Raw genomic sequence first — 26,771 nt, 5'->3', positions numbered from 1 at the left:
GCTTTCCCTATTACGATAGTTTGGAATTATATCTTCCTTCTGTCATCAAAAGTATTGCATCAAATATTTAAGAGATGTTTTAATTTAATTGTGGTTGCTCCCTGATTCATTGACATTTTTGCATTTTCTTCTTGGACAGCATCCGAAAGTCTGTTGCTACTTGTGGCAAGTCGGAACCAAATTGTTGCTGACAATATCACCTCCCAGGTTCACAGTATCTATTCAGTTGTCCGGAATGGTTCTCACATTGTAGCTATTGATTTTGATTCAATCAGTAGTCGTGTCTTTTGGTCTGATGGAGGTCAGGGTACAATCTGGAGTGCGTTTCTAAACGGAACAGATAGAAGAGTAGTAAGTACATTTCTACTGATCTATGGCCTCACTAGTCCCCCTGTCTTGGGATTATTACTCTTACTCATCAGTGAGAACAGGTCCTACCTCATCCTGGGTAGCTCTCATTTTTCCTTTTGGGCCACATTGCACCCAAGGGGCCTGGGCATTCATAACTCCCAGTATATGTGTGTTTTAGAAAAGAATGTGACCTCTGAAGGTAGATCCATGATTCTAAATTCCAGGTCACATGACGCAGAGACTTCAGAAACTCTCTGACATAGCTTTTGTAATTTTTTTTTTTTTTCCCCTAGTGGATGAGAGCAGAGGAAAATGCAGGGTAGTTACGGGGTTGCTTTTCTTTAGCTTTAATTTAGTTATATTTCTCAATCCATCTCCCACAGCTTCAGTTTCTTGACCCTTGTTGGTTATGTTTCCTCTGCCCCTTAGGACTTTATTTTTGTAATTGTTGGCATTTAATCAATAAAGATATTATTTTGGCATGTGAACGTTATAAAGTTTCATAGCGTTGCCAATTTAGCGAATGGATAGAGCTTTTGTTTAAATGCAAAAGCTTTGAAACCAAATGAAAGTACACACTCACCCAACGGTAGAGTTATCCCAGAGTATTCAATTCTACAAAATGTAGTATATTTTTCGTGGAATGCCGTACTGTTGATTTGGTGGTTGGCTACATGGAAGACATTTTCTAATCCTTACAAGCAATCCTAGGACAAGTTTAGTTGCCTGATTCTAGATTTTCATAGAACTTCAATCTATTCATATAATTGTTTACATAATTTCAATTTATTCATTCTCCATAGAATTCACTCTTAATTCACCTTTTTTCTTTAGCTACTTAACAGTGGTGTCACTATGACTGAAAGTATGGTGGTAGATTGGGTAGGTCGCAATCTTTACTGGACAGACTATGCTCTGGAAACAATTGAAGTATCTAAACTGGATGGGACTCACAGGACTGTGCTGATTAGTCATAATGTATCAAATCCAAGGGGACTAGCATTAGATCCCAGGACTAGGTAAGATTTTTTTTTTTTAATGATATCGCCTTGAAATGGTTATAAGGGAAAAACAATAATAGCATGATCTGGCCTATACGTGTATCTTAAGATTTTAAATGAAACCTTGTTTAAACATTTCTATAGATATGGTAACCATCCAAGTAGTTATTGGTACCCTTCCTTTATCTGTATACTCTTCTTCATAAAGTACATAAGAGCCATTGGTTGTTCAATTTAAGAACACATTGATTTATTAGCTTGGTAACACAATTATTGAATTGATTGTCATAGAATTATATAATTAGGTCTCTAATGAATGCATTCAGTGGTATTCCATAGACGGGCCAGTTTGCTGTAACATGGTTATACAACCAAAAAGGCAAGATTTTCCTGCTTCAATTTCATGTTTATTAGAACTCCGTTTTATGTCATGGAAGGAAGAAAAGTTTTGCCCGCTGGTCGTAACGGGAAGAAGAAATTCTCCCATGTGCTTAGAAACCTTTGATGGCTTCTTTCCTTGAATTTACTTAAAATTCTCTAACTTCAGTTCTTCTCTGTAAGATCGTGAGTTAGACAAATTATGCTTGATGCAATATAGATTTCCTAGATATTATAAAGTAATACACACCAGTGAAATTTATGATGAATCTCTGCTGATGAATAAATTGACTTTTATCTTAAAAAATGACAGGGTAGATAAACAAGGCCAGATGGATTTTTCTAGATCAACTATTTGTGGATTGTACAGAAACATGAATAGGCATTGAGACATTTCATTGTCATTATGTACTGCATGTTTTATGAACATTTTAGAAACACCCAGATGGCTTATGATTGTATTATGATTACAGTTTTACTTTGTGACACTCAGAGGAAATAATAAACTCTGTATAGATGTTCTGAATTAGAGATGATTTACTTTAAGCAGAGCATAAAGATGATGTTGTATTACTTAAAATGGCAGTTACTTTCCCTATTGAAATATATCCTTTCTGACTGGTAACTGATTTCTTTCCACAGTGACCATTTGATGTTCTGGTCTGACTGGGGCCATCACCCTCGTATTGAACGAGCTAGCATGGATGGCAGTCTGCGCACTGTCATTGTTCAGGACAAGATTTTCTGGCCCAGTGGCATAACTATTGACTACCCCAACAGACTGCTCTATTTCATAGATTCCTATCTTGACTACATAGACTATTGTGATTATAATGGACAGCATCGTAGGCAGGTTATAGCCAGTGATTTGGTAAGTTGGTTTTGAGGAAGACCATGCTGAACCCACAATAGCGGCTTAGTAGAAAGCAAATAGAGTTAACAAGAGAACTAAGAGATTAATTTTTGTATCTTAGACATTACAAGGTCAATCCAGGAAATATCAACAGGAGTGAGGGCCAATCCATCTTTCCTTACTAACAGAAAATAAATATTTTTATTCTAGTTCATGGTCAGATTGTGCCATGTCTGGGAACGATTTGTGTGATTAAGTTGATCTGTAGAGGCTGATCTGTTGCTTCTACACTTCAAAAAAGTGCGTTGAGCAAAAATTAATAATTTATATTTAGCTTTCTCAGTTAAATCATAGCCTGTTGTATATTTTGTATTTTTTAATTTCAGTATAATTGATATACAATGCTATATTAGTTTTGGGTGTACAACATACTGATTCAACAATTCTGTACATTAATCAACTTTTATTCAGAAAATTATGGTGAATTTATTTTCACAATTTGAATGGGAAGATATAGAAAATATATATTTTAGCAAAGAGCCATTATTTAAAATTGCCATTGGTGATAGTTCTGTGGCTTTAAGGGGCCCTGGCAGGGCCTCCCTCCCTTCAGGAAGCATGCAAGTAGGCTCGGTCAGATTAATGTGAATCTGTAGTGGCAGAAATAGCACTGGATAACGAGTGGTGATAACAGGGGAGGGGGGGGAAGCTAAGGGTTGGGAGTAGGGGATACAGATAAGTCACCTTACTTTCTGCCCTTCAGTGTTGCTTTCATTTGTAAAATGGATGCCCAGTGTAATGACCAGAGAAAAAATCAAGACTGAGCGACACAATGTGAAAGTGCTTTCTCAATATGAAAGCGACAAAAATGTGAAAGTATCTTGAGTGCTATAGTGGGATAATTATAGGTCAAGCAGTGTATTTTTTGTCTGTCTCCTGAACAATGACTTCCCTATGTCTTAAATGATTAAATCCTAAATGATATCCTTTTCTACATTTTTTGCCTTGGTTTGTACTTGTTGGCAAAGTCTCATCTTTTCTCTTCGCTTCACAGATTCTGCGACATCCCTATGCCCTAACTATCTTTGAAGACTCTGTGTACTGGACTGACCGCTCTACTTATCAGGTTTTGCAAGCCAATAAGTGGCATGGTGGAAACCAGTCAGTCATAATTCGTAATGTTCAGCAGCCCCTGGGGGTTGTTGCAGTTCATCCTGTGAAACAACCTAATAGTAAGTGATACAGAGACACTTGCCTGGGAATAGCTTGGAAAGCACTTATTCTGAGAATGCTAAGTGTACAATGTTGTAGACCTATTTGTTTGGGCAATATACTCCCTTCTTCTTTACTAACCACCGCAGTCCTAACATTTTCATTACTTTTATTTATCATGGTAAACTAAAAACTTGTATGTAACAACAACAGACCTAAACTGTGTCATTTTATTCAGCAATTGGCTACTGTCTCTGTGACAATTTCTAAATCCCTGTTTCCTCGGCTGACAAATACTGCATAGACCAGATAGTCCCTTAGATCCTTTTATTGCTACCCTTCTGTGATCTTATTCTTAGGACTTAAGGAGCTTATTCTTAGGACTCGTTTATTATGGCGCCAGTGCTCTGTAGGTGTAGCTATCCCAAGTCTTCCTAGATGTAGATGTGATATATTCCACACATCCTAGATGTGTGTGTGGCTAGATGATTTAAAAATTTGGCATTGGTAGTTTAGTTCTATCTCCCTTTTTTAGAATATCTGCTCCCATGTTTATAGTATTCTCAGTGCTTAGAATAGTGCTTAGAGCACAGTGAATGTTTTTTGAGTGAATGAATAGATTAATGAATCTAATGCAATATATATAATAAGAATGTATAAGATCTAGAGGACATCCTGTGAGCCTGGGGTGCACATAGGTTCCCTTATTTTAAAAAGCAGAGACGCACAAAGATATCATCAATAGAACGATAAAAGATTACTATTTAACCAAAATTTGGACAATAGTGGATAAATTTCAAGGTCACAAAGGGAAAATGCACATTGATTTCATTTAGTGTAAAAAGATCTTTTAGCTTAGGCAAGGAGACACATGTTATTTGGCATCGTATTTCTATTACTGAGCTTTGGGTTACTCAGTAGCTATTTGTTCATAAAGGATTGACCTGTGACCTTGGGCAAGTCATTTCTCTCTCTTATTTCTCTTATGAGTTTTGTGTTGAAAGCATGATGCCGGGGAAGGGTAAAGTAATTTAGGAAAAAACCAATCCAACATAGGTTAACTTAATCTACTTGAGTCTCTACTGGTGGCCTCCAGGGGGACAATAACAGCATGACTATGTGCATACTTAAAAATTTATTTATTTACTTACATTGAGATAAATTTGACATATAATATTATATTTTTAGGTGCACAGCACAATGATTTGATAAATGTATATATTATGAAATGATAATGACAATAAGATTAGTGAATATCCACCATTATACATAATTATAACGTGTGTGTGTGTGTGTATGTGTGTGTGTGTGAGTGTGTGATGAGAACTTTTAAGATCTACTCTGTCAGCTACTTTCAAATGTATAATACAATACTGTTAATGGTAGTCATAATGCTGCACATAACATCCCAGGACTTATTTATCTTGTAATTGGAAGTTTATACCTTTTGACCACTTTCACCCATTTTGTGCACTACCTACTCCATGCATCTGGCAATTGCCAATCTCCATATGAATTTGGTTTTTCTTAGATGTCATGTATAAGTTATAGCACATAGTATTTATAAGTTATATATCTTATAGCATAAGTTATATCATATAGTATATCATATAGTATACTATAGTATAGACAAGTATATTGTCTTTCTCTCTTTGATTTATTTCACTTAGTTTATGCTGATTGCAAATGGCAAGATTTTCTTTTTTACGGATGAATGATATCGCATATGTGTGTGTGTGTACACTACATTTTGCTACATTTTCTTTATTAATTCATTCTGTGCATGTGGGAGGTTTTCCATTCACCAATGTTTTCTTCTCTTCTTTTTCCATTACAGGTGAAAATTCATGTGCTTCTTCCTCCTGCAGCCATCTATGCTTGCTTTCCTCACAGACGCCGCACCTTTATTCTTGTGCTTGTCCTTCAGGATGGAGTCTTTCTTACGATTCTGTGACTTGCTTGAGAGGTACCGTATGCCCTTTAAGTGTGGAGGCTGCCTTAGTTTAGCAGAGCAGTGTGAGCTCTAAGCCACTTGCTAACGGAACGTGTGCTGTGTTCCCTTTGATTCAGCAAGTCTTTGGAGTACGCATGCCATGTGGGACGTGTGCTGTGTTCCCTTGGAGTACGCATGCCATGTGGGGTGATTTAATTGAGCACCTCAGTTGTAATAGTTTCTGTATATAAAGCTCATATTGTGTGTGGATATGATTAAACAATCCTTAAGCTCACGTTTTCTTTTACCTGGTTACAGTTAGACAAGCAGTGATAATGGGAAGCTCCAAATTCTGCACTTAGGAAGTAAGGATTCTTAACACTTGTGTATGGCTTCCTTCTCTCAGGTTCCTTATCTCATTTTTATTGTTGTCACTAATAGTCAGTGATGAGTGTTCTAGCATAAGCCTTCTGACTCCAACTGCAGTAACTTTAATATCTGGTATTTTAAAAATGAAAGTTTTCTTTGTATGAAAGATTGTTAAGTGATTATTTGAGCAATTTAATCTTTGTGTCATCCAAGATACTTTACTGGGTTGATGGAGATATTCTTCTTATTATTAGTAGTATTATTAGGGAGTGAGAACAAAAGGGAAAGATATAGTCAATCCACAAAAGAGATTTCTGCTGGAGTATGTACATGATACAAAATAAAGTCTTTAATGTTTATTTATTTTTGATAGAGAGAGTGTGAGCAGGGAGTGGGTGGAGAGTGGGAGAGAGAACCCCAAGCAGGCTTTGTGCTGTCAGTGCAGAGCCTGATGCGGGGCTGGGACCCACAAACTGCGAGATCATGACCTGAGCCTAAATCAAGACTTGGACATTGAACTGACTGAGCCACACAGTTGCCCCCAATAATAAAGTCTTTTTAAAAATCATTTACCTTTGCTTAAAAATCTAGAGAGTTATTCTAAATTCAAGGTCTTTGACTTTAGTTTTTGAATGTGTTTTGGTCCTGACAAAAATGGTTGCAGACAAGTTAAAATTAAATATTTAATGATAAAAAATCCTTAAGCTAAGAGAAAACAGAATCTTAATCTAGAGGGAAAGTTATTTTTCAAGTGGAAAATTTTTGCTGAATCCAGGAAATTAATGGTGTTTACAGATTTTGCAAATGTAGGCCTACTGAAAATTGAATTCCATCAAGATATAATATTTTGCAATGATACTTTCATGATGAAAGATTTTAATTATTGGTAATGCTTACAAAGGGATTGGCATTTGCCATTTTTCTTCAGAGACTTATTATGCACCTAATCCTTGTTGACACTGTTTAATTTAGTGTGTCCTCAGAGTCTTTCAGCAGGAGATTAAACTGGGCTAAAGACATTTTGGATACAAAGCATTCTTTCACCATGCAAAGGTTGTTGAACTGTGCATTGGGGATTGGTGTAATCAATGTAACGATCTGATGGTGATTGATATCTAAGTAGTAGCTTTTGTTGTTTCACAAATAATTCCACTAGTGGGTTTTCCATTGGCTGACTTTACTGAGGTGGAACTTTTTTAGTATTGCTCAATTGATTTTTGAGTACCACTTGGGTAACTGAATGCCAATATATGTTAACTAAGAAAAAGAGGGGCACATTTTTTTCAATCAGAAGCTTAGAAGACTTGTTAACATTTATAGATGAAAACATTTTACCTGATTTACAGGTTAAATAGCTTTTAAAATATTGTTTACTAAATGTTTGGAATATCTTTGGAAGTGCATACGATGAGGTTAAGTGAAAAGGCAGGCTGTTCACCACTGGCCATGTAAAAATATGCATTAAAAAGATCTGGGAGACAACACACATAAGCACCAATAGTGGTTACAGTTGGGTAAGAGAATTATGAGATATTTCTATTTTTTCCTAATGAGGTGACATAAAATTTTAAGCCAAGATCTTTCTCTGCATAAAATAGCTTTTTATTCTTTCAAAAATATGTTCTCCACAATGCCAAAACCAAATAAACAACAACATTTTAGCAAACCGAAACATCGCCCAGCGTCCTCTACAATAAACAACCTCCAATCCAAAATGAGTTTCCAACTCAGTGTGAGCGAGACACAAGACAATTGTCTCAGTGATTATGTGCAACATAAGAAGAAAACACTCCTTGCACACACTGTTAGAAAGGTTGAGGCGCTGATCATTTAGTGCAATGTCTGAGTTAAGGGGAACCTAGCTAGGAAGTAGTAAACATTGCTGTTCAATTACAACATAAATTTCCCATTACCAACTGCTTCCTCTTTACTTCTTGCCCTGCTAGTGCTAATCTTAATGGGATCATGACATAAAGAATAAAAATGAAGTAATGATTTTTAATTTCAAAAGACATACTGTGGTAGGATGGCTTAAATATCACCTCCTTCTGAACTCCTTCCCATCCCACCCCAGGTACTTTTGTGCATATTCCTTCATGGCCATTATGATCCAGAATCCATATACTTTGCCTAGTTCTGTAGACTCAAGTTCCTTGATGATTAAGCCTCCACCTGATTCATTGATATTTGCTTGTTGCACGCAGTAGCACTCAGTAAATGTTCAGTGAATGACAAAGCCCTCCGATATTCTTTCTTGCTCCTTCTTCATTCCTGTGTTTTCCGCCTATTTATTCCCTTATGGCTGTATTGTGTCATCAAATCACTCGTTTTATCTTTCCCACAGAACACTTTTCATGCACTCTCTCTGGTATCATCCTTCGCCTTGGCTCTCACACTTTCTGCCAGTGCAGCACTAAATGACTCCCACCCTCTGGTTCATTGCCCATAAATGTTCACTAGTGGTAAGTGGTATATATATTTTCTCAAATATGCCAGCAGCGATCAGATCAAGAGCCTGAGACTTAGCCTGACAAAGGAATAGTGGCCAAAGGAGTAGAGCTGGGTAGGGCTTGAGAGGAGTGCTTCTGGGAAGAATCAAGAAAGCCCATGTTCGATGGATGAGAAATGCAGTTCTTTAGGTGCTTTGGTTGAGAATTCCTCCAATTAAGCAAAATGAAAATTACACATTAAAAAGAGCAGTATTCAGTTTTGAGTAAGTAGAATTTATAATCTCTACTGTGAAATTGGGAAATACTTCTTGTTTTTACTGAACCAATGAACACTTACAACATATAATCAATAAATAATTAAATATCTCAATATAATTTCAAGGTACATATAAACCCCCAATATAGCTTACACATTTTATTACTGCGTGTTAAATTAAATGAATTGAGTGGTAATTTGATATTCAATAACTAGTACCCAGTCTAGACTAGACCCAGTTTTGGAGTCTGAGGACCTGACAATTGTTTAATTTCTTTGTGCCTCATTTGAAAGTTGGGTGTGGTTGGGGTTGGTAACACTCTAACAAACAGGGTTTGGAGGCTTCTGGGAGATAAATTAAGTGAAATAATATCTGGTGCATACTATATGGCCCATATTCTCAATAAATAGGGGCGATTATTATGGCTCTTTCATTTGTTCAGAAGAGAGGCAACGTGGAGCAGTTAAGAGAGAATGGGCTTGTGAACCTACACTCTCACTAGCCCCTGCAAGTTTCATTGGCCTCAGCTGAAAACAACTTCACAGGTTTAATGGAAAGACGAAATGCTATATATTGTAGACTTTGTAAAATATAAACATTAATAGTTGCAGTATTTACTTTAAATTTATTCCAGGTTTATAAATGCTAAGTAATTTTTAGTAACTGAAATGCCAGGAAAAAGGAAAAGCTAATGAGATGTTAAAATAAGTTAAGAGCCAGGGGCACCTGGGTGGCTCAGTTGGTTGGGCATCTGACTGAGTTTTGTCTCAGGTCATGATCTCCCGGTTCGTGAGACTGAGCCCTCAGTGCCGACAGCAAGGAGCCTGCCTCTCTCTCCCTCTCTCTCTGCCCTCCCCCACTCTTGCTCTGTCTCTCTCTCAGAATAAATTTAAAATCACATTGAGGATGGAAAATTTTCCAGATTATCAAAATAATGAAAGCATCATTTTTAGCAGATGAAAATTATGCAATGATTAATCATTTTATATTTTGCTTAATATGTGGTATATGTCATATACATGTCTTCATAACATGAAACTCACACTCCAGTTTTCCTTTTATTTAAAAAAAATTTTTTTAATGTTTATTTGTTTTTGAGAGAGAGACACACACACAGTGTGAGTGGGGGAGGGGCAGAGAGAGAGGGAGACACAGAATCTGAAGCAGGCTCCAGACTCTGAGCTGTCAGCACAGAGCCCGATGCGGCGCTCGAACTCACAAACCATGAGATCGTGACCTGAGCCAAAGCCAGACGCCTAACCGACTGAGCCACCCAGGTGCCCCCCAGTTTTGCTTTTCTGAGAGAATTTAAATACGTCACTCTTGACTTTCATCATTTTGGACTTTTTTTTTTTTTTTTTGATAAAGCATCTACAGCTAGGATAAAGATTATCTCTGAAAAAGGACCTTTAGACCAGAGAAGAGACAGATGGCCAGGGTGTATCCATGTCTTTGGCACTGGGAAGGGATGAGGAATCTGGGTCATCAGTTCTGGTCCCTAGCCAACAAGTTTCCAATCTGAGAGAAGACATCAGTCTATCAAACCTGAGTGGCCAGAGTCCATATTTGAGGCTCACCAAACAACTTCAAGTATGACTTTGTGCTTTCCTATGGGCTGAAGATGTGTGGTGTTTCTACTGCAAGCATTCTGTTTACACAGTGGTTGGTTTTGTCTTGAAATAAACCTTGGAACCTGCTTAGAAAAAAAAAGCAAGAAAAAGAAAAGAAAAAGGACCTTTTATCTATTAAGGAGGTTAAGTGAATTGCTAGTTTGAATAAGATATTTTGAGGATGTTTAAAGTTGCAAAATACAGATACTTTTGAGAACTTTAGAAGACACTATTTACACTTCCACTTATGCATCCATCCATTTATTCATTTATGTGGTCATTCATTTAGTTAGCAAATATTTATTTGGCAACGATTACATGCGAGGTTCTGGGGACATAATAGTGAGTAAATCAGACATAGTCACTACCTTTTGGGAGTTAGAATCTAGTGTGAAAGACAGCCATTGGGCAACAGCAATTGGGGAGATTATAAATTGGATTTCATTTAGTAATTAAAATATCTAATAAACACCAAGCCACACGTGGTAGTGTTTTTATTTTTTGAGCACACTTAAGACAAATTGAATAGTCTATATGTTTTCTTTCACTTTTTAAATTCAGTATTAGTGAGGTTTCTCTATGTGTAGAATGTGATGCTGAACACACATGGATGCTTTATCCATGTAAGTAAGGAATTCATGAAGAGCAAGGTAAATACTGATCTACGTTGGGAAAGTCCAGAAGTGTTGCATGTAGGGTTGGAGGTTTGGTGACCTAGCAACCCACTGAAACCCAATCAAAGGCCCTGGATTGTCCGATGAAATATCTACCAAGTACGGTATTTTTTGCTACAAAGCTTCAATGGCATTTTATCCTATGAGATGGTAACAATCCACTGCTTTCCATTACTCTAAATGTCTGGGAATAGTAGGATATAATTTTGACTGATATCTGCTATTTTCACAGATGATCAACCTTTCTTAATAACTGTGAGATACAGTATAATTTTTGGAATCTCCCTCAATCCTGAGGTGAAGAGCAATGATGCTATGGTTCCCATAGCAGGGATAATGAACGGTTATGATGTTGAATTTGATGACTCAGAGCAGTTCATCTATTGGGTTGAGAATCCAGTAAGTTTTGAATAACATTCAAAGTATATAACTTGTTTCAAAGAGCTTACCTACACTAATGCCTTCTTATAAGCCAACTTTTGCTGGGTGGATAAAAGGGAAATGGTCCAGAAATAAATTAATTTACCACTAAGTTTTTTTGAATCAGTGAAGGATGTAAATAGGAGGCTGACCTGGAGCAAAGAGCAGATAATAGGCACATTTAACCTATTGGATGTTATTTATTCATTCAGCAAGCAATTAAGTGTCTACTTTTGCTCTGCGCCAAACTAGCCACTCCCAACTGGAGAATACACACCAAGAATCAGTAACAAAGATTACTCCTAAGGAGCTTTAAGCTAATAGAAGATACTAGATGAATATAAAAATGATTATGAATCAAAACAAAAAGCAATAGTTCTCTGAAAGAATTCCAGGAGAGCATTTGATGTGGCTGCTGGAATCTTCTCAGCATCTTTGCCCCCAGGATAAAAAGAGCCCTCCTTCAGTTCCCTTTCTATTGGAGCTCACCCTTTAGAGGAGAAAGCTGTGAGGAGGGGGAAGGGGCAAAGAGATTACAAATAAAGAAGAGAGGAAGATCTTTCTGTTTGAGGCTTGTCACCTCTATGTAAAATATGCTTCTGGCCGCCTGATTTTCACCTTTGATGGGTTATTTTTATGACTATGGCCTGTGGTAGTTAGGAAATAAATCTCTGTAGCCAATATCAGAAGCAACCCGAATGATAAGCCTTGCAGAGTCCTCTGACACACTGAAAAAAATCATTATTTTTGAAGTGTTGCTGGTGTTATAGTATTATACGCAGCGAGCCCACCCAATGGCGCTGGACCTTTGCCTTTCCTCCAAGTGTGAGGAGTGTTCAAGAAACATAGCAGCCAGCAGTGGCTGTGCTTCCATGTGGAAGCTGTGGCCTTTGAACCAGCTCACCTCTTCTTGTCCTTCTTTCCAGGGTGAAATTCACAGAGTGAAGACAGATGGCACCAACAGGACAGTATTAGTTTCTCTGTCTAGGTTGGGTTCTTCCATGAGCCTGGCCTTAGATTGGATATCAAGAAACTTATATTACACCAATCCTGGAACAATGTCAATTGAGGTAATGATTCCATAATACCAGTTACACAAACACTAGTTTTTGATGCATATAAAATCTATTCTCAGGAAATGCTTTCATTGATTTTGAAATTATTTTTAAGCAGAAGCAAAAGAGAGGAGCTATTGGTATTAACTATCAAAGTCTTAGAAGCGATGGAGTAAAACCACTTTAGAAATAAATTATTGGAACTTTCTACTGCCCTATTTTGTTTTCTTCCTAAGCATCAATACTAACTTGTTCATATAAAAGGATTTTAGATAATTTATAAAAATATATAAAAATAGTTTAAAAAAGGAATTCAGCATTAGGTATGGAAGGAATATAGTAGGCAGGAGATTTTCCTCCCTATCTTTCCTCATCAAGTCTGTAATGCTGTTTCAGTCCCAAACCAAATTTATAGGTTACTTCTGTTCTAAGATGGAAATCTTTCTATGGCTCCAATGCAGTTTTTCTAACAGTGCAACAGAAAGTAGAAACTTGATTCTAATTCCTTTGATACTTTTCCTCGGTGTGATAAGTGTTCTTTTTACTCTAATTCCCAGAAGAAATTCTAGATGGGGCACAGGTATGCAATTGCATGGAGTAAATCAGAGGTAATTCAACTAGTATTGGTTTGTTCCATTCTGGGACAAGGTTATTAATTCATAATAATTTTGAAAGTGAAAATTTCTAAAGCAAAGGGAGGGTTTTGTGAGAAGGGCAGTCTGCAGGACTGTGTAGAGTGATCCGTTCACTGTTCAGGGTGAGGCGCCAGCCAGTAAGTAAGTTGGTTCTCTATGGGGTATTCAGAAAGGGAAATGCTGAAGGTGAGAAAGGCACACACATAGCAGCCAAGTGGTGAAATTAGAGCAGATTGGTCAGAACAGTGGTTACAGTCTACAAAGTCTTCTACAAACAGGATCTCTTTTAGTCCTCTCAACGTTCCCAAAGGCAAGCAACACAATTAGAGGGGAGTTTGCAATTTGCACAAATGCTAACCTCTGAGTTATCTCAAGCCAGGTAGAATCATCAGCTCTTAACACGAGGGGAACCTTGGAGGCTCATCTGGTTCAAACCCTTTGTTATTTAGATAAGCTCCTGAATTTTACATAATTTAAGAAACTGGCTTAAGCAGTCAGCTTCACCGCCCTGCTTCCCAGGCAGTGTTCTGTTCTGACTTTGCCTTGTTATAATGATAACTCCAGCAATCCAGTCTGCTTTAACCCCCTTTGACCGTGACAAAAGGTAGTTTTTCATGATCTCAACTAAAAATATCACTCTCCCATCAAAACATTGGCACAATTGACTGCCTAAAACCCTTAATTCCAAACACATCTCTAGTGTCTGCTTAACAAAAAGCTGTCTTCATTCTGAATGGCAATGAATATGTTCAGACTCTGTCTTTTGGTCTCTTGTTTTGTAAGCAGGGGTCTTCCCTTTTAAACTGATAGTTTTCCAAAAGCAGGGGACATGTTTCCTCCATCAGTATTAGGTACAATGACAAGGCACCTGCTGATGGATAACTGTGTGAGTGTGTGTGTGCAAATGTGTATCTTGGTAAGTTCACCCTAATCATATAAACCTATAAACATATAAAGTTAGTAATTGTGCCCCAATGCAGTGAGGCACAGAGGAAAGATAATTTGCTTTGGAGTCAAAAGACCTGCTTTGAGTCTGACTTACTCATTGAACAAATACTAGTAAATGAATCCGTCCCATTGTTAGTCCTGGATATTCAAAGATGAATAACATATTTTTTCCTGCTTTTAAGTAGTTCGTGCTCTGAGAGCTAGACATATAAACAAATAGCTTTGTTCCATTGTGCTAAGTGTGATATGAGCAGTGACTACGAACTGTTCTGTGGCTAGGGGCAGAAGTAAAAGTGTGGAGAGGGAGAATGGCAGGAGAATCAGTGACTTGTGAGCTGTGTCTTTCTTGAAAGAGGGCCAATATTTATTGCTGCCAAATGAAGAAGTAGGGAAAAAGCACCCCAGGCAGAGAAAAGCACTTGATAAAGACCGAGACTTGAAAACGCACTGTATTTTCTCTGCTCAAAGGGTATTTGATATTGCACAAATTGCTTAACTTCTCTGAGTCTCTGCTTCCATATCTGCAAAATGGGGTTATATCTCAGTAACTAAAAGTATGTCTTGAAACTAAGATATCCTGTGAATACAGAGTCCTTTTTCCCTCAAATCATCAATATATTTGAATATCCACAGAGGGCCCATGAGAATAATGATCTAAAGGTAAATTGTCCTTTTAGCGTTGTTTTTTTTAATTGTTTTTCTCCTTTCGTGATATCAGTGGTGACTCAGGTGTTAAGCAATGTTAGATTGCTTAAGGGCACAGAAATACTGTTCACTTACCGTTTACTCGAATAATATCCTTCCAGGGTAAGAGTTACTCCTATTTGATTCAAATTTGAAAATAAGAGAAGTACTGAATAAATGCTTTCCACTAGGGGTAGCTGTGTGCCCGTTCACTAAATGTAATTTTGTAGCTGAAAAGAAGTCTACAGAATGGTTGTGTGAGAGAGAACTTGATGTATCCCCCAAAAAGGAAAAGAACTTTCCTTTGAAGCAAAGAGATCCTTAGCCTTAAGAAAAGGAGTGAAATTTTGGCAGAAAGGGGCAAGTTTAAAAAAGACACCAGAGAGGAAAGAGAAAAATTTAGAGAGGAGAGTGAGGGATTAAAGAGAGGGGTGTGTGTGTGTGTGTGTGTGTGTGTGTGTGTGTGTGTGTGTGAGTGAGGTAGGAAGAGAGGGAGGGAGGAAAAAAATATAGAGAGAGACAGAGAGAGGGCAAAGATAAAAACATAAAAACTGTGGGGTCCGTGGGTGGCTCAGTCAGTTAAGTGACTCTTGATTTCAGCTCAGATCATGATACTGAGCCTGGGTGTGGAGCCTGCTTAAGATTCTCTTTCTCCCCGTGACCCTCCCCTGCTCATGTGCTCTCTCTCTCTCTCTAAAACAAAAACAACATAAACACTGATACACAATCTATTTGCATTAAAAAGCAACTTTATAGAAAAACCTTTGTGCAAAAAATCAATATACATTTTCTAATTTCTTACTAGCTGTTTCTCTTCTCAGACTGTCTTAAGTACTTATTAGAATAGCCTTGTTCCTATAAGAAACTGCTTCTAGTCTGGTAATCCATATTTTTCTGTGATGTTTCAGAGTTCTGTTAACATTAGCAATTAGAGCAATAATAATTAAAAATGGGTAACTTTGAGAAAGCCACTAAATGTCCATAGGCCTCTTTCATCATCTGTAATATGGGTATCTATCTCACAGAACAGTCGTGAGGATTCAGTGCAATACTGTTTAGTATAATGCCTGCTACATAATAAGTGTTCAATAAATGGATGAATAAACAAAATAGGAAACACACTTGTACTGAGCACTGTGCTAAATGCTATACATGTATTATCTCACAGCTCTTTGTGCAATGTGCCATTATCATCTGTACCTTATTCACAAAGAAACTAAGTTCAAACAGGTGAATTTACTTGTCCCAGTCAGATCTAGATGGGCAGGGATTTGAACTCTTCTGTTTTAACTCAGGCTGTTAACGTGGCACAGAATTCACTTTAACTCTGAGTAAATTTGGACTGTCTGGTCAGCTGTGTTTTCAGTGAAGGACCACCAGGTGCCTTGGCCACATCACTGAGATGCAGGAGAGCTGTGGGGTTTTCATTTGTCTTCCAGAGTTTTCCTGTATCTTTTTCTGAAGACGTTTTTGTAGCTTCTCTTAGGCAGTGATTTTGTATGTTCACCCATTTGAATCCTTCTTTGATCCATATAAATGTCCTCTCCTGAAACATTAGGTGAATTGAAATAGGAATTTGAGAGGTGATTTTGCTTTTCTTACTCATTTTCTATTGAGGGGATTTCCTCATAGCCCTGAAATGCAATTAGGGATTATTGGAATCTCATACAAACCCTCCCATTCATCTCAATTTGTTGTGTGTGTAAGTTCTCCTTCACCTCAGCCTTCTTTGTTTCCCGTTTTGATACTCAGTTCTAATAAGTGACTTTATGCTATAGGTTTTGAAACTCCGGGGAGATGTCAGATACAGAAAAACACTGATTACCAATGATGGGACAGTTCTTGGAGTTGGTATTCCAGTTGGCATAACTGTTGATCCTGCTAATGGGTGAGCGTTCATAAATGACACAATCTGCTCTATGCAGCACGATTCTTGTTAATGTTGTGACCTGATGAAATGGAAGATTTCAGACTTAGGACCTTTTCTGATTTCATATGCCAACATTTTGAAAAATACAGATCTCAGTGAGAAAGAGGAATACCTCTGAGTTACATCTAACATGAAAGATGTAAATATGTGTTTTGTTCTATGTTCTTTAAATTAGCAACACTGGACTTAAAATTAATTCCAGGAAAGAATTTTAGACATTTAAAAATGGAATTATAGCAATTAACAATGCATTCTGACTTTGAGTGAATGTGGAAAGCTTTAAGGAGCTAGATAACATTTGAAATAGAACTTGGAGGAGAAGGCTTCCCATGGGTGGAGAATGGGTTGGGAACTGGGGGGGTGCTACTTGAGGCCAAACAAGGAAGGCGCAGAAGCATCACAGCATTTAGCATGATTGTGTAAAGGGCTGAAGCCAGAGTCTTAGAGGTTAGTGACAGTTGACAAGATGGAAGCCAAAGGAAGGACTTTAATGTCCTCTTGCTAAGGAATCGCACTTCTTTCTTTTGAGAAATAAAGAGTCGGGAATTTGGAGGAAGGAAATGATAAAATCAAATTTGTATTTCTGAAGGATGGGTCAGGATCAGAGTGGAAGAGGCCAGGAGCAGGGAGACCAATTAGGAGAAAGTGTTCAGCTAGGGAGGAGAGTTCTCAGATAAGATAAGGTAGCTTCAATTTTTAAGGAACTCAGAATTCACAAGAGTTTGTGACTTTGTCCAGCAAACTTCTGATAGCCTGGAATTTAAGAAAAGAAAGAAAATTATGACATGAACTCAGGGCTAGTTGTTAGTGAGGTAGGCACAATGGGACATGATGAGAATACATAAGGATGTTGCTAAAATGGTTATGCATGAGGTCCAGGCAGAGAGCGACGGAAGGCTTGGAAGCTCAGGCAAGTTTTAAGGTTGAAGAACAGGCTCAGTAGAAGAAATAAAATGGGGGAAGGGAAGAGATTGGAGTTTGGTTGAGGCAGAGAATGTCAGAGTTTGAGAACTTACAAGTAGGAAGTTTAGACTTGAAGATGAGGCGCATGGGACGGGCATGCAAGAAGTATGCAAATAAAGGTCAGAATCAAGGGGTTTGAAGACTTGTGGGGGAGTGTAAGAGGATTGTCTCATGAGGCTATGGCAGCAGCTGAGATAGAAAGGAGTGGAAACTGAGATTCAAATCTAGACAGTTTGTCCTCAGTGGAAATAGAAAGCAACCGTATATATTTTAATGAAATTTTATATATCATGGATTTGGCAATTTTGTGTGGCAATTAGGGTTTGTGTGTAATGTTACATTTTCCATCACAGAAATCAGAACAGAAAGTAGCTGGTCTTGTGCTAGATGATGATTTAGAGAAGAATTAAATAACAGGCCTGAGAGGCGAGCAGGGAGGTACTTGCCAACTTTTACATCAGCTTTGTCCTTCCCAGGGCACTGCACAGTGTGTGATTCTTTGAAAGGGATTGACCATTGATGTAGGCAATTTCTTAGTCAGTCATAAGCTTCCAAATTGTCTGACCATGGTAAAATATTCCCAATGCAGGGTGCTAGCATCCTACCCCAATAATAACTAGGAAAAATACAGACATTGATAGAACACTGGTTATGTACTCTTCCACATTGTATGTCACAAGATATTAATGATTTAGACTTCCTCCATTGACTTGAGCACATCTCGAGGGCAATTCTCTTAAATATTCAATGAAATTGTTTTATTAAATGCTGGTGTTCTTTCATGGTTGTAGGAAACTGTACTGGTCGGACCAAGGAACGGACAGTGGTGTTCCTGCCAAGATTGCAAGTGCTAACATGGATGGCACATTTCCAAAAGTTCTCTTCACTGGGAACCTTGAACACCTGGAGTTTATCACCCTTGATATTGAGGAGCAGAAACTCTACTGGGCTGTCACCAGCACGGGAGTGGTATGCACACCCTACTGGTCTTTATTGCTGAGCGTGTATAGCTGATAATGATTGTTCCTTGTGTGGCTGTGTTTCCTAAACAATCTCACTTGGCCACGTGGACCAGTGTTGTATTATCCTTTCTCCCAATAACTTTTGTCCCTAGAGCAGATATTGCCGTAGTTGAATATTTTCTAGTCCAATATTTTCTAGTATGTGCACAGTTCTTTATAGAATAATGTGCATTGCCATTTTCATCATCCTTTGTTTTTTTTCAAGATCAAATATTTCCATTTCACATTTCTTACTTGACTTGTAAGAGCCATTTCTTTCATGTTTTAGTGATTTCAATGCTTTTCTTTGAAAGTTCTCTAGGCTCTCCAATTGTAGAGACTGAAGGGGAAAAAAATGTACATACCAAGTTCCTGTGCACAGCATCCCCTCTTAGCTACATGTCATTTTCTAATGTTTTGATATGGTTGGCACATATATGAAAACTCCCCTATAGAGGTAATTTTATATTCTGCAATAAGAAGCAGAAACTATATAATTTCATTCATTCACAGACATAGTATTTGATCATCACTGTTGTGCTTATGCAATTGAGCTGGGACAAGGCACATAGAAGGTGCTCAATAATAACTTGATCAGTTAAAATATTGCTATGGATATGGAATCGAATGTGTGCTAAGTCTCTTCCTTGCCTTCTAAATAGTAGTGACTTCAGATCTGGTTTTGATGTTGGTGTTCACCATAATATTGTGCAGTAGGTTTGGTTTTCAGTTCATTATCAGTTCAACAAGTGCTAATTTCATTCCTAGTATGTATTTATCATGGTGATAAACTTTGAGGATTAAAAAGGAGCAGTGATGCTTTAAAAGCACTTAACAGACTTTGATGCCCATGTGCAATGATGAGGGAGCTCTTGTCCCATGGCATGATTTCTGGAACAACTTAGCCTGTTCCAGACAGTGCCCACCACCTTTCTCCCTTTTTCATCTGCTCTGCACTCCTGACTGTGTGAGCTTGTTATTTGTGTGACTCTCCATCTTTTCTCCCAGGTCAGAACCCTCATGTTTCCCCTCACTTGAATAACTGTGTCCTTATTTAGCCATTACAAAATCCTGACAAATTGTCCTCTGCCTCTTTTCTCATGTTCTGCCCTTTTCTGCCACTTCTACCATACTGAGCCTCTTCTCTCTAGCCTTGAGTGGATGACGGCTGTCATTAATAAACCTTGCTTTCATGATGGAGGCCTGTTACCTTCATAAAACCACAAAATAGGTTTGATCACTGCTCAGTCTATAGGAGTAGCTCCAAACACTTCAGCTGAGCATGGTCAGCTAATCTGGTCCTGGTCACCCCTTCAAAGCTCCCCTCTAAGCTTATCTTCCCTGTGCTCTAGCTTTCTGAAACTTCTGTCAGTTTCTAGGGCATAACCTGCTCTTGTAACTGCTGGGTTCCCTGTCAAGCAAGGCAGTGAGCCAAACCTCATTTGTCTCTCTTGCCAGAACTCAGCTCATATCCTGGCACAGAAGAGGCACTTGAGACAAGTTTCTGGAATGAAATCAAACCAGTTATGTCCACATTTTATTTTTCTTCCAAAAGCAGACAACTTGTCATTTCTCATTAGGAACTTCATTTTTGTGAGCTCTTTTCCAGTTTTCCAGAGTCATTTTCACTAAGACTTGTTAGCTCTTCTAATATAACAGCATTACCCTTTGCCCCATTCAAGTCTCGTTATCTTGTCATTGAGTGGAGCATATTTTCTGTTCCCATTGCAGAAATTGTTGGTGAAAATGTTAAATGCAGGGTCAGTCAACTCCTGGGTAATGGTCTACGGTTAGATATTGAATGTGTATCCTTATCCAGAATATCACATGCAGGGCCTAAAGAGGCTTATTTCCCTTTCCTTCACCGTGCCATTTGACAAAGTTGTTGGACTTACTTAAGCTCCAACTTCATCATCAGTGAAATAGGCATAATGACATTTGCTTGATCTATTGCTCCATGTAATTGTGAATACCACATGAGAAAACAAATAGGAAAAATCTCTGTAAAGGATAGAGTGCTATATCGACGTGAGGTATTATTATTACGAGAATGTTAGTTTTTTCTCTCATTTCACCATGAATCAGTCAATGACAACAATTCTGATCTTTTTAGATTGAAAGAGGAAACGTGGATGGTACAAATCGAATGATCCTGGTAAACCATCTTTCCCACCCCTGGGGAATTGCTGTCTATGATTCTTACCTTTATTACACTGATGAACACTATGAGGTCATTGAAAGAGTTGACAAGGCCACTGGGGACAACAAAGTAGTCTTGAGAGAGAATATTCCAAATTTGAGGGGTCTCCGAGTTTATCACAGACACGGTAAGTATTTGTCACTGAAACCTACATATTCACAAATGTATAATGCATATTCCACACATCTACACACTTACATATAAAAATACGTGCCCACACACAGACCTGTATATGTACACATGCATGTAGGTTGAAATTACCTCAAATATTTAAAAAATGATAACCCTCTCATAAACTTGGCTAAATGTCGAAGACTAATCTGGCATTTGGAAAGCCAGGTTGATTTCAGAATAAGCTTATTCCCATTCCTTCTTCATCACTCCTTACTTTGCTTTTGCTTCATAGCAGTCCCTGACATATTATCTATGTTTGTTGTCTCTGTTTCTCATTAGAATATAACCTCCCGGGGCTTCTGGGTGGCTCAGTCGGTGGGCATTGACTTGGGCTGAGGTGGTGATCATGAGTTTGAGCCCTGCATCCGGCTGTGTTCTGACAGCTCAGAGCCTGGAGCCTGCTTCCGATTCTGTGTCTCCTTCTCTCTCTGCCCCTCGCCCCCTCACACTCTGTCTCCCTCTCGCAAAAATAAATACACATTAAAAAAAAAAATGTAAAAGAATGTAACCTCCCTAAGGACAGGCATTTTGTCTATCCTGTTTCTTGCTCTATATACAGTAACTAGACAAGTTGCTGGCACATTGAAGGTGGTCAGTAAATATTTGTTGGATACCTGCTAGGAAAATGTTAACAGGATAGAATTTTTAATCTTAAAAGGAATACTTTCTGATTTCAACATTTTTTCGTAGATAATGTAGTTTTTGATTTTCCCCTTAGAATAGCAGTATGATCTAGAGGTGATTTTTTAACATTTTGACATATTTTACAGCTTTTAGTCTGTAACTGAAGTTTATTAAATGGTTTGTTTGCTGTCTATAACCTAGGTTTGCTACTTGGCATTTGTTTTTATTGCATGGGAAAAAACCTTTAAATGTTATTATTTAATATATTCTAAATCAAATGCCGATCACATTGTTGATCATATAATTAAACGGATGTAATTTTAAATGCCAGTACATAGGTCGAAAGGGTGAAGAAAATTAGAATTTGCATACTGACCTCTCTAATTCTTCTAATTCCTATATGATTTGTGGAAGAAAAACCATTGATCCTCTAATCTCTATTAAATAATGGTTGTGGTACCTTTATGTGTTAGTTGTATAAGCTGCAGTTGATTCAATGCTGTTTTTATGTTGTTAACCCAGGTATTGTGTTATTGATTAATTATTTATTATTTATTATTAATTATTTGATGACCCAGTATAAAGTATTTGAGATGGAGTGGCAAATATGTGAGGTCAAAAGTTACAAACTAATTTTGATTTCATTTAGGCACATCCTTCAATGGCTGTAGCAACAATGTGAATGCCTGTCAGCAGATTTGCCTGCCTATACCGGGAGGATTGTTCTCATGTGCCTGTGCCAGTGGAATGAAACTCAATCCTGATAATCGGACCTGCTCTCCATATAGTTCTTTCCTTGTTGTTTCAATGCTGTCGACAATCAGAGGCTTTAGCTTGCAATTTTCGGATCATTCAGAAGCCATGGTGCCAGTGGCAGGCCAAGGTATGCCAACTCCAATATAAGTAAGATTTCACTCTGTCTTGTGCCATGTTGAATTCTTGGTGCCATAAAGCATTTCTTCACGTTTGGATCCAGCATGTAATGAGGTTCTCTCCTGAAATAAACTGGCTCTGCCTTGAATAGTTCTCAGACATTAGTGTGCATCAGAATTGGAGAGCTTGTTAAAACCAGGTCTGGACCCCATCTCCAGACTATCGCATTTAGTAAGTTGGGGTAGGGTCAGAGAATCTACATTCCTAACAAGTTCCCAGGTCATCTGATGTCACTGGTCCATGGACCACACTGAGAATGACAGGACTAGAGAAAGATAGAATGTAGCATGAGATTGCAAGAAGTAATCAGAGTTGGTGTTTAGAAGAACAGTTAATGGAGATTTAGGGTCAAGATTATGCTACTTAGAATAGTAATGAAGTAGTCCATAATCTGATTTGTTAATATCTGTTTGAGGAGTTGAAATAAGTTGACAGCATTAGTATCTCCTTAGTAACTGTATTTTTGCTTTATGCTTATATACAGTGAACATAGAAAATAATCACTTGCTTTCTAGATGAATCAAGAGATTTCTAGGTGTGTGTTACCACAGGGGGAACTAAATGTCTACTCGCATCATAAGGAGTGTGCCACAGGATAATGATAGAAATAAAAGATAGAAAGGGAAGAAAAAGAGTGAAGGGAATGGAGGGGTGGATGGTCAGAAGAGGTGGCAGAGTATATAGTGTAAGAAGTCAGGGAGTATATGTGCTGCCGAAGCGAGCACTGTTTACTCATATCTAAAAAGTTATGGATCTAAGTTACCATCTTCTAAAGATAATATAAAATCAATTAATTTTTCTCATAACTTTTATTTTGAAAATTTTCAAACACAGGAAAGTTGAAAGAAAGGTACAGTGAACATCCTTATACCCTTCACCTGGATACAAAAATTGTCAATATTTCAGCACATTTGAACTCTCAGTCTGTGTGTGTATGTACACCTGCACATACATTTAGTGTTACTAGTTTCAGGTGTAGAATGTAATCATGGACTCAAGTTTTTACTTTATTTTTTTTTCAATTCAATATATTATAAATGTTTACCACAATTACTCTTGATGCTCTGTTGAATTCATTGTGGCCAGGTAAAACCTCTTAAAATGGCTACCTGTATGATGTCATGATCTCATTAGTGTTTGAGTGCTTCCTTGCTTCTGTGTATAAGAAGGTGTTCTAGGCTTATCTTATAACCTTCCATTCCCAAACTTATAATCAGCTGTTTCTCCCGGAAGCCAGTGTTTCTTATCGTGGGAGATGGTTTTTAGAAACCACGATCTGGGTGGTAGGTGTGCTCATTGCAACTGGGAAACAGTTTTATTTTGCAGTGGGGGGCACAGTCAGAGAAGGGGGTTGGAAATGATGGTGTGAGAAGGAGGGCAAGCATTTTAAAGTTCTAGTTCGATCCAGAGTACTGTTTAATGATCTTTTCTTAAATGTTTCAGGACGAAATGCACTGCATGTGGATGTTGATGTATTCTCTGGCTTTATTTATTGGTGTGATTTTAGCAGTTCTGTGACATCTTATAATGCAATCCGTAGAATCAGACCTGATGGGTCTTCTTTTACAAACATTGTTACACAAGGAATAGGAGAAAATGGAGTTCGGGGTATTGCAGTGGATTGGGTAGCAGGTAGGTAAGCCATATAGTGATTTTATTGAGAAGTCTCTTTTTGTGTTTGCATCTCTATCGTCTTGTTTTATGCCAGAAAGTTTAATCTGACACCATATGCACCACAAAAATATTTTTCTAGAGAATTATTAGTATTATTTAAGATAAATTGAATTATGCTTTTAGACTAAGCTATACTTTTATTAAGTTAATTATAAGGTACTTCCGTGGACAAATTCATAACAGCTAATGCATTTTCTTCTATTATCAACATCATCAGAACTGTAGGCAAAATGATTAGAAAAATTATGTTGATTTTTTTTCACACTTAGATTAGCACCTAATTTCTAAATTAGAAATATATAAATTAAAATTTAGGGTATTAAATAAGGATATTAAACTATGTGAACCATAAAATGACAATAATTTATTTCAAAGCTGAACAATTTTATTAAAGAAATTTTTTTTAATGTTTATTTATTTTTGAGAGAGAGAGAGAGAGAGAGAGGGAGCACGAGTGGGAGAGGGGCAGAGAGAGAGGGAGACACAGAATCCAAAGCAGGCTCCAGGCTCTGAGCTCGAACCCACAAACCTCGAGATCATGACCTGAGCTGAAGTCGGATGCTTAACTGACTTAGCCACCAATGCGCCCCAAAGCTGAGCAATTTTAACTGACAAATTCTTAATTGCTTCCTCTTATTAATGTGTTAAAACTCTTTGATTATTAGGCACTTTCTCTGTTTTAATTTTATTGAAATTTATTTTATTTTTTATAATGAAATACATAACATACATTTATTAATATTCTAAACAACTCTAAGAATGTAAATAGGATCTCCAGGTGGTAACAGGACTCCTCATCACTGACTTATTCCCTCGTTAGCCATTGTTGAAGCTCTCTTCAACCCCTGCCTGATCATAACCCTTGTCTCTCCTTTGATATGCTGACATTGAATTGGTTGGTAACTATCCTCACATGTGACTTGACATTTTCCCACTCTTGCATATAGCAAAATCACCTGCTGTTTTTTATTTTATTATTTTTTAAAGTTTTTATTTAAATTCCAGTTAGTTAACACACAGTGTAATATTAGTTTCAGGCATCATGTACTTACTTTTAAATTAAATTTTAAATTAATTTTTGTTTAATGATATGCTGAGAAACAAATGTATTAAATGTATTATAATTTTTAGAATATGATCCTATTCTATAAAAAATTGGTATCATTGTATGTTAATCAAGTTGGGTAAGTAGACAGCACTTAAAAATATTAAAATATATTATGAAAATCTAAGTACTCTAATAAGAGTTTATTGTAAATAGTAAATATCATAGTATGGTTAGATAAGGGTTTAATTGGGTTCCTAAATCCCATTTCTGATTACAAATTCCTATATTACTTTTGAGAGTATAGCGTCAACAGTCTATGGCCGATGGGCCAAATGCAGCCCACTGGCTGTTTTTAGTTCCACAGTTTTATTCAGAAATAATTGATATACATCACTGTATAAGGTTAAGGCATAAAGCATGATAGTTTGATTTTCACATATTGTGCACAATAATTCACAATAGGTGCAGCTAACATCCATCATCTCATATAGATACAGTAAAAAGGAAAGAAGAAGAAAAAAATATTTCTTCTTGTAATGAGAACTCTTAGGATTTACTCTCTTAAATACTTTAATATATACCATACAGCAGTGTTGACTATAGTTATTATGTTGTACATCCTTAGTACTTATTTTTTTATAACTGGAAATTTGTACCTTTTGATTATGCCTGTTTTTGTAAGTAAAGTTTTACTGAGACACAACTGTGCCTATTTGCTAATGTATTATCTATGGCTGCTTTTTGTGTTTACAGTGGCAGACCTGAGTACTTGTGAAAGAAACCATGTGCTCTATAATGCCTGAAATATTTACTATCTGGCACTTTTTGGAAAAAATTTGCCAAGCCTGGATTGAAGGATTTAAACATACACAGAGTAGATCAGTAACATATTGCATATTGGCCTGATTTCTCCCGAGCAATTTTGATTCAGACCTAGGAACAAAATAGATGTTCCTTGGTAGCAGAATTGACAGTTCAACAATAGGCTTTTGACTACATGGAATCAATATGGGATCAGTATCTACTCATACTGCCTTCACACCATTGTGGGGTTTTTTTTTCTTTAATTTATTTTTCAATTTTTATTTTTGAGAGAGAGAAACAGAGACAGAGAGACAGAGCATGAGCAGGGGAGGGGCAGAGAGAGAGGGAGACACAGAGTCTGAAGCAAGCTCCAGGCTCTGAGCTGTCAGCAGAGAGCCCGACGTGGGGCTTGAACCATGAACCGTGAGATCATGACCTGAGCTGAAGTCAGATCCCCCAACTGATTGAGCCACCCAGGCGCCCCCCCACAGCATTGTTTCTTTCTAGCATTTACATTGTTTTGTAATGTCAAAAGACAAATGGGTTTTTGTTTTGATGGCTGTAGAAGGTCCATGTGATGAAAACTGCTA

The 26,771-nt window shown here is 37.5% G+C and overlaps 1 protein-coding gene across 1 annotated transcript in view; it reads left to right on the top strand.

Annotated features, from left to right (window-relative positions):
• The window catches only part of LRP2 (LDL receptor related protein 2), a 196,937-nt gene that overhangs the window by 103,783 nt on the left and 66,383 nt on the right, over positions 1–26,771 (top strand). Inside the window, exons 27-38 of the mRNA XM_042949038.1 lie at positions 140–351; positions 1,186–1,370; positions 2,373–2,601; positions 3,638–3,815; positions 5,633–5,761; positions 11,321–11,487; positions 12,435–12,578; positions 16,609–16,718; positions 18,515–18,692; positions 20,838–21,051; positions 22,372–22,605; positions 24,099–24,287. Of these exons, the coding sequence (XP_042804972.1) occupies positions 140–351; positions 1,186–1,370; positions 2,373–2,601; positions 3,638–3,815; positions 5,633–5,761; positions 11,321–11,487; positions 12,435–12,578; positions 16,609–16,718; positions 18,515–18,692; positions 20,838–21,051; positions 22,372–22,605; positions 24,099–24,287 (2,169 nt within the window). The remainder of the gene's footprint in view (positions 1–139; positions 352–1,185; positions 1,371–2,372; positions 2,602–3,637; positions 3,816–5,632; positions 5,762–11,320; positions 11,488–12,434; positions 12,579–16,608; positions 16,719–18,514; positions 18,693–20,837; positions 21,052–22,371; positions 22,606–24,098; positions 24,288–26,771) is intronic.

The sequence above is a fragment of the Panthera leo genome, chromosome C1, assembly GCF_018350215.1.
Source record: "Panthera leo isolate Ple1 chromosome C1, P.leo_Ple1_pat1.1, whole genome shotgun sequence".
NCBI classification, from domain to species: domain Eukaryota; kingdom Metazoa; phylum Chordata; class Mammalia; order Carnivora; family Felidae; genus Panthera; species Panthera leo.
This window is presented reverse-complemented; position numbering and strand designations above follow the sequence as displayed.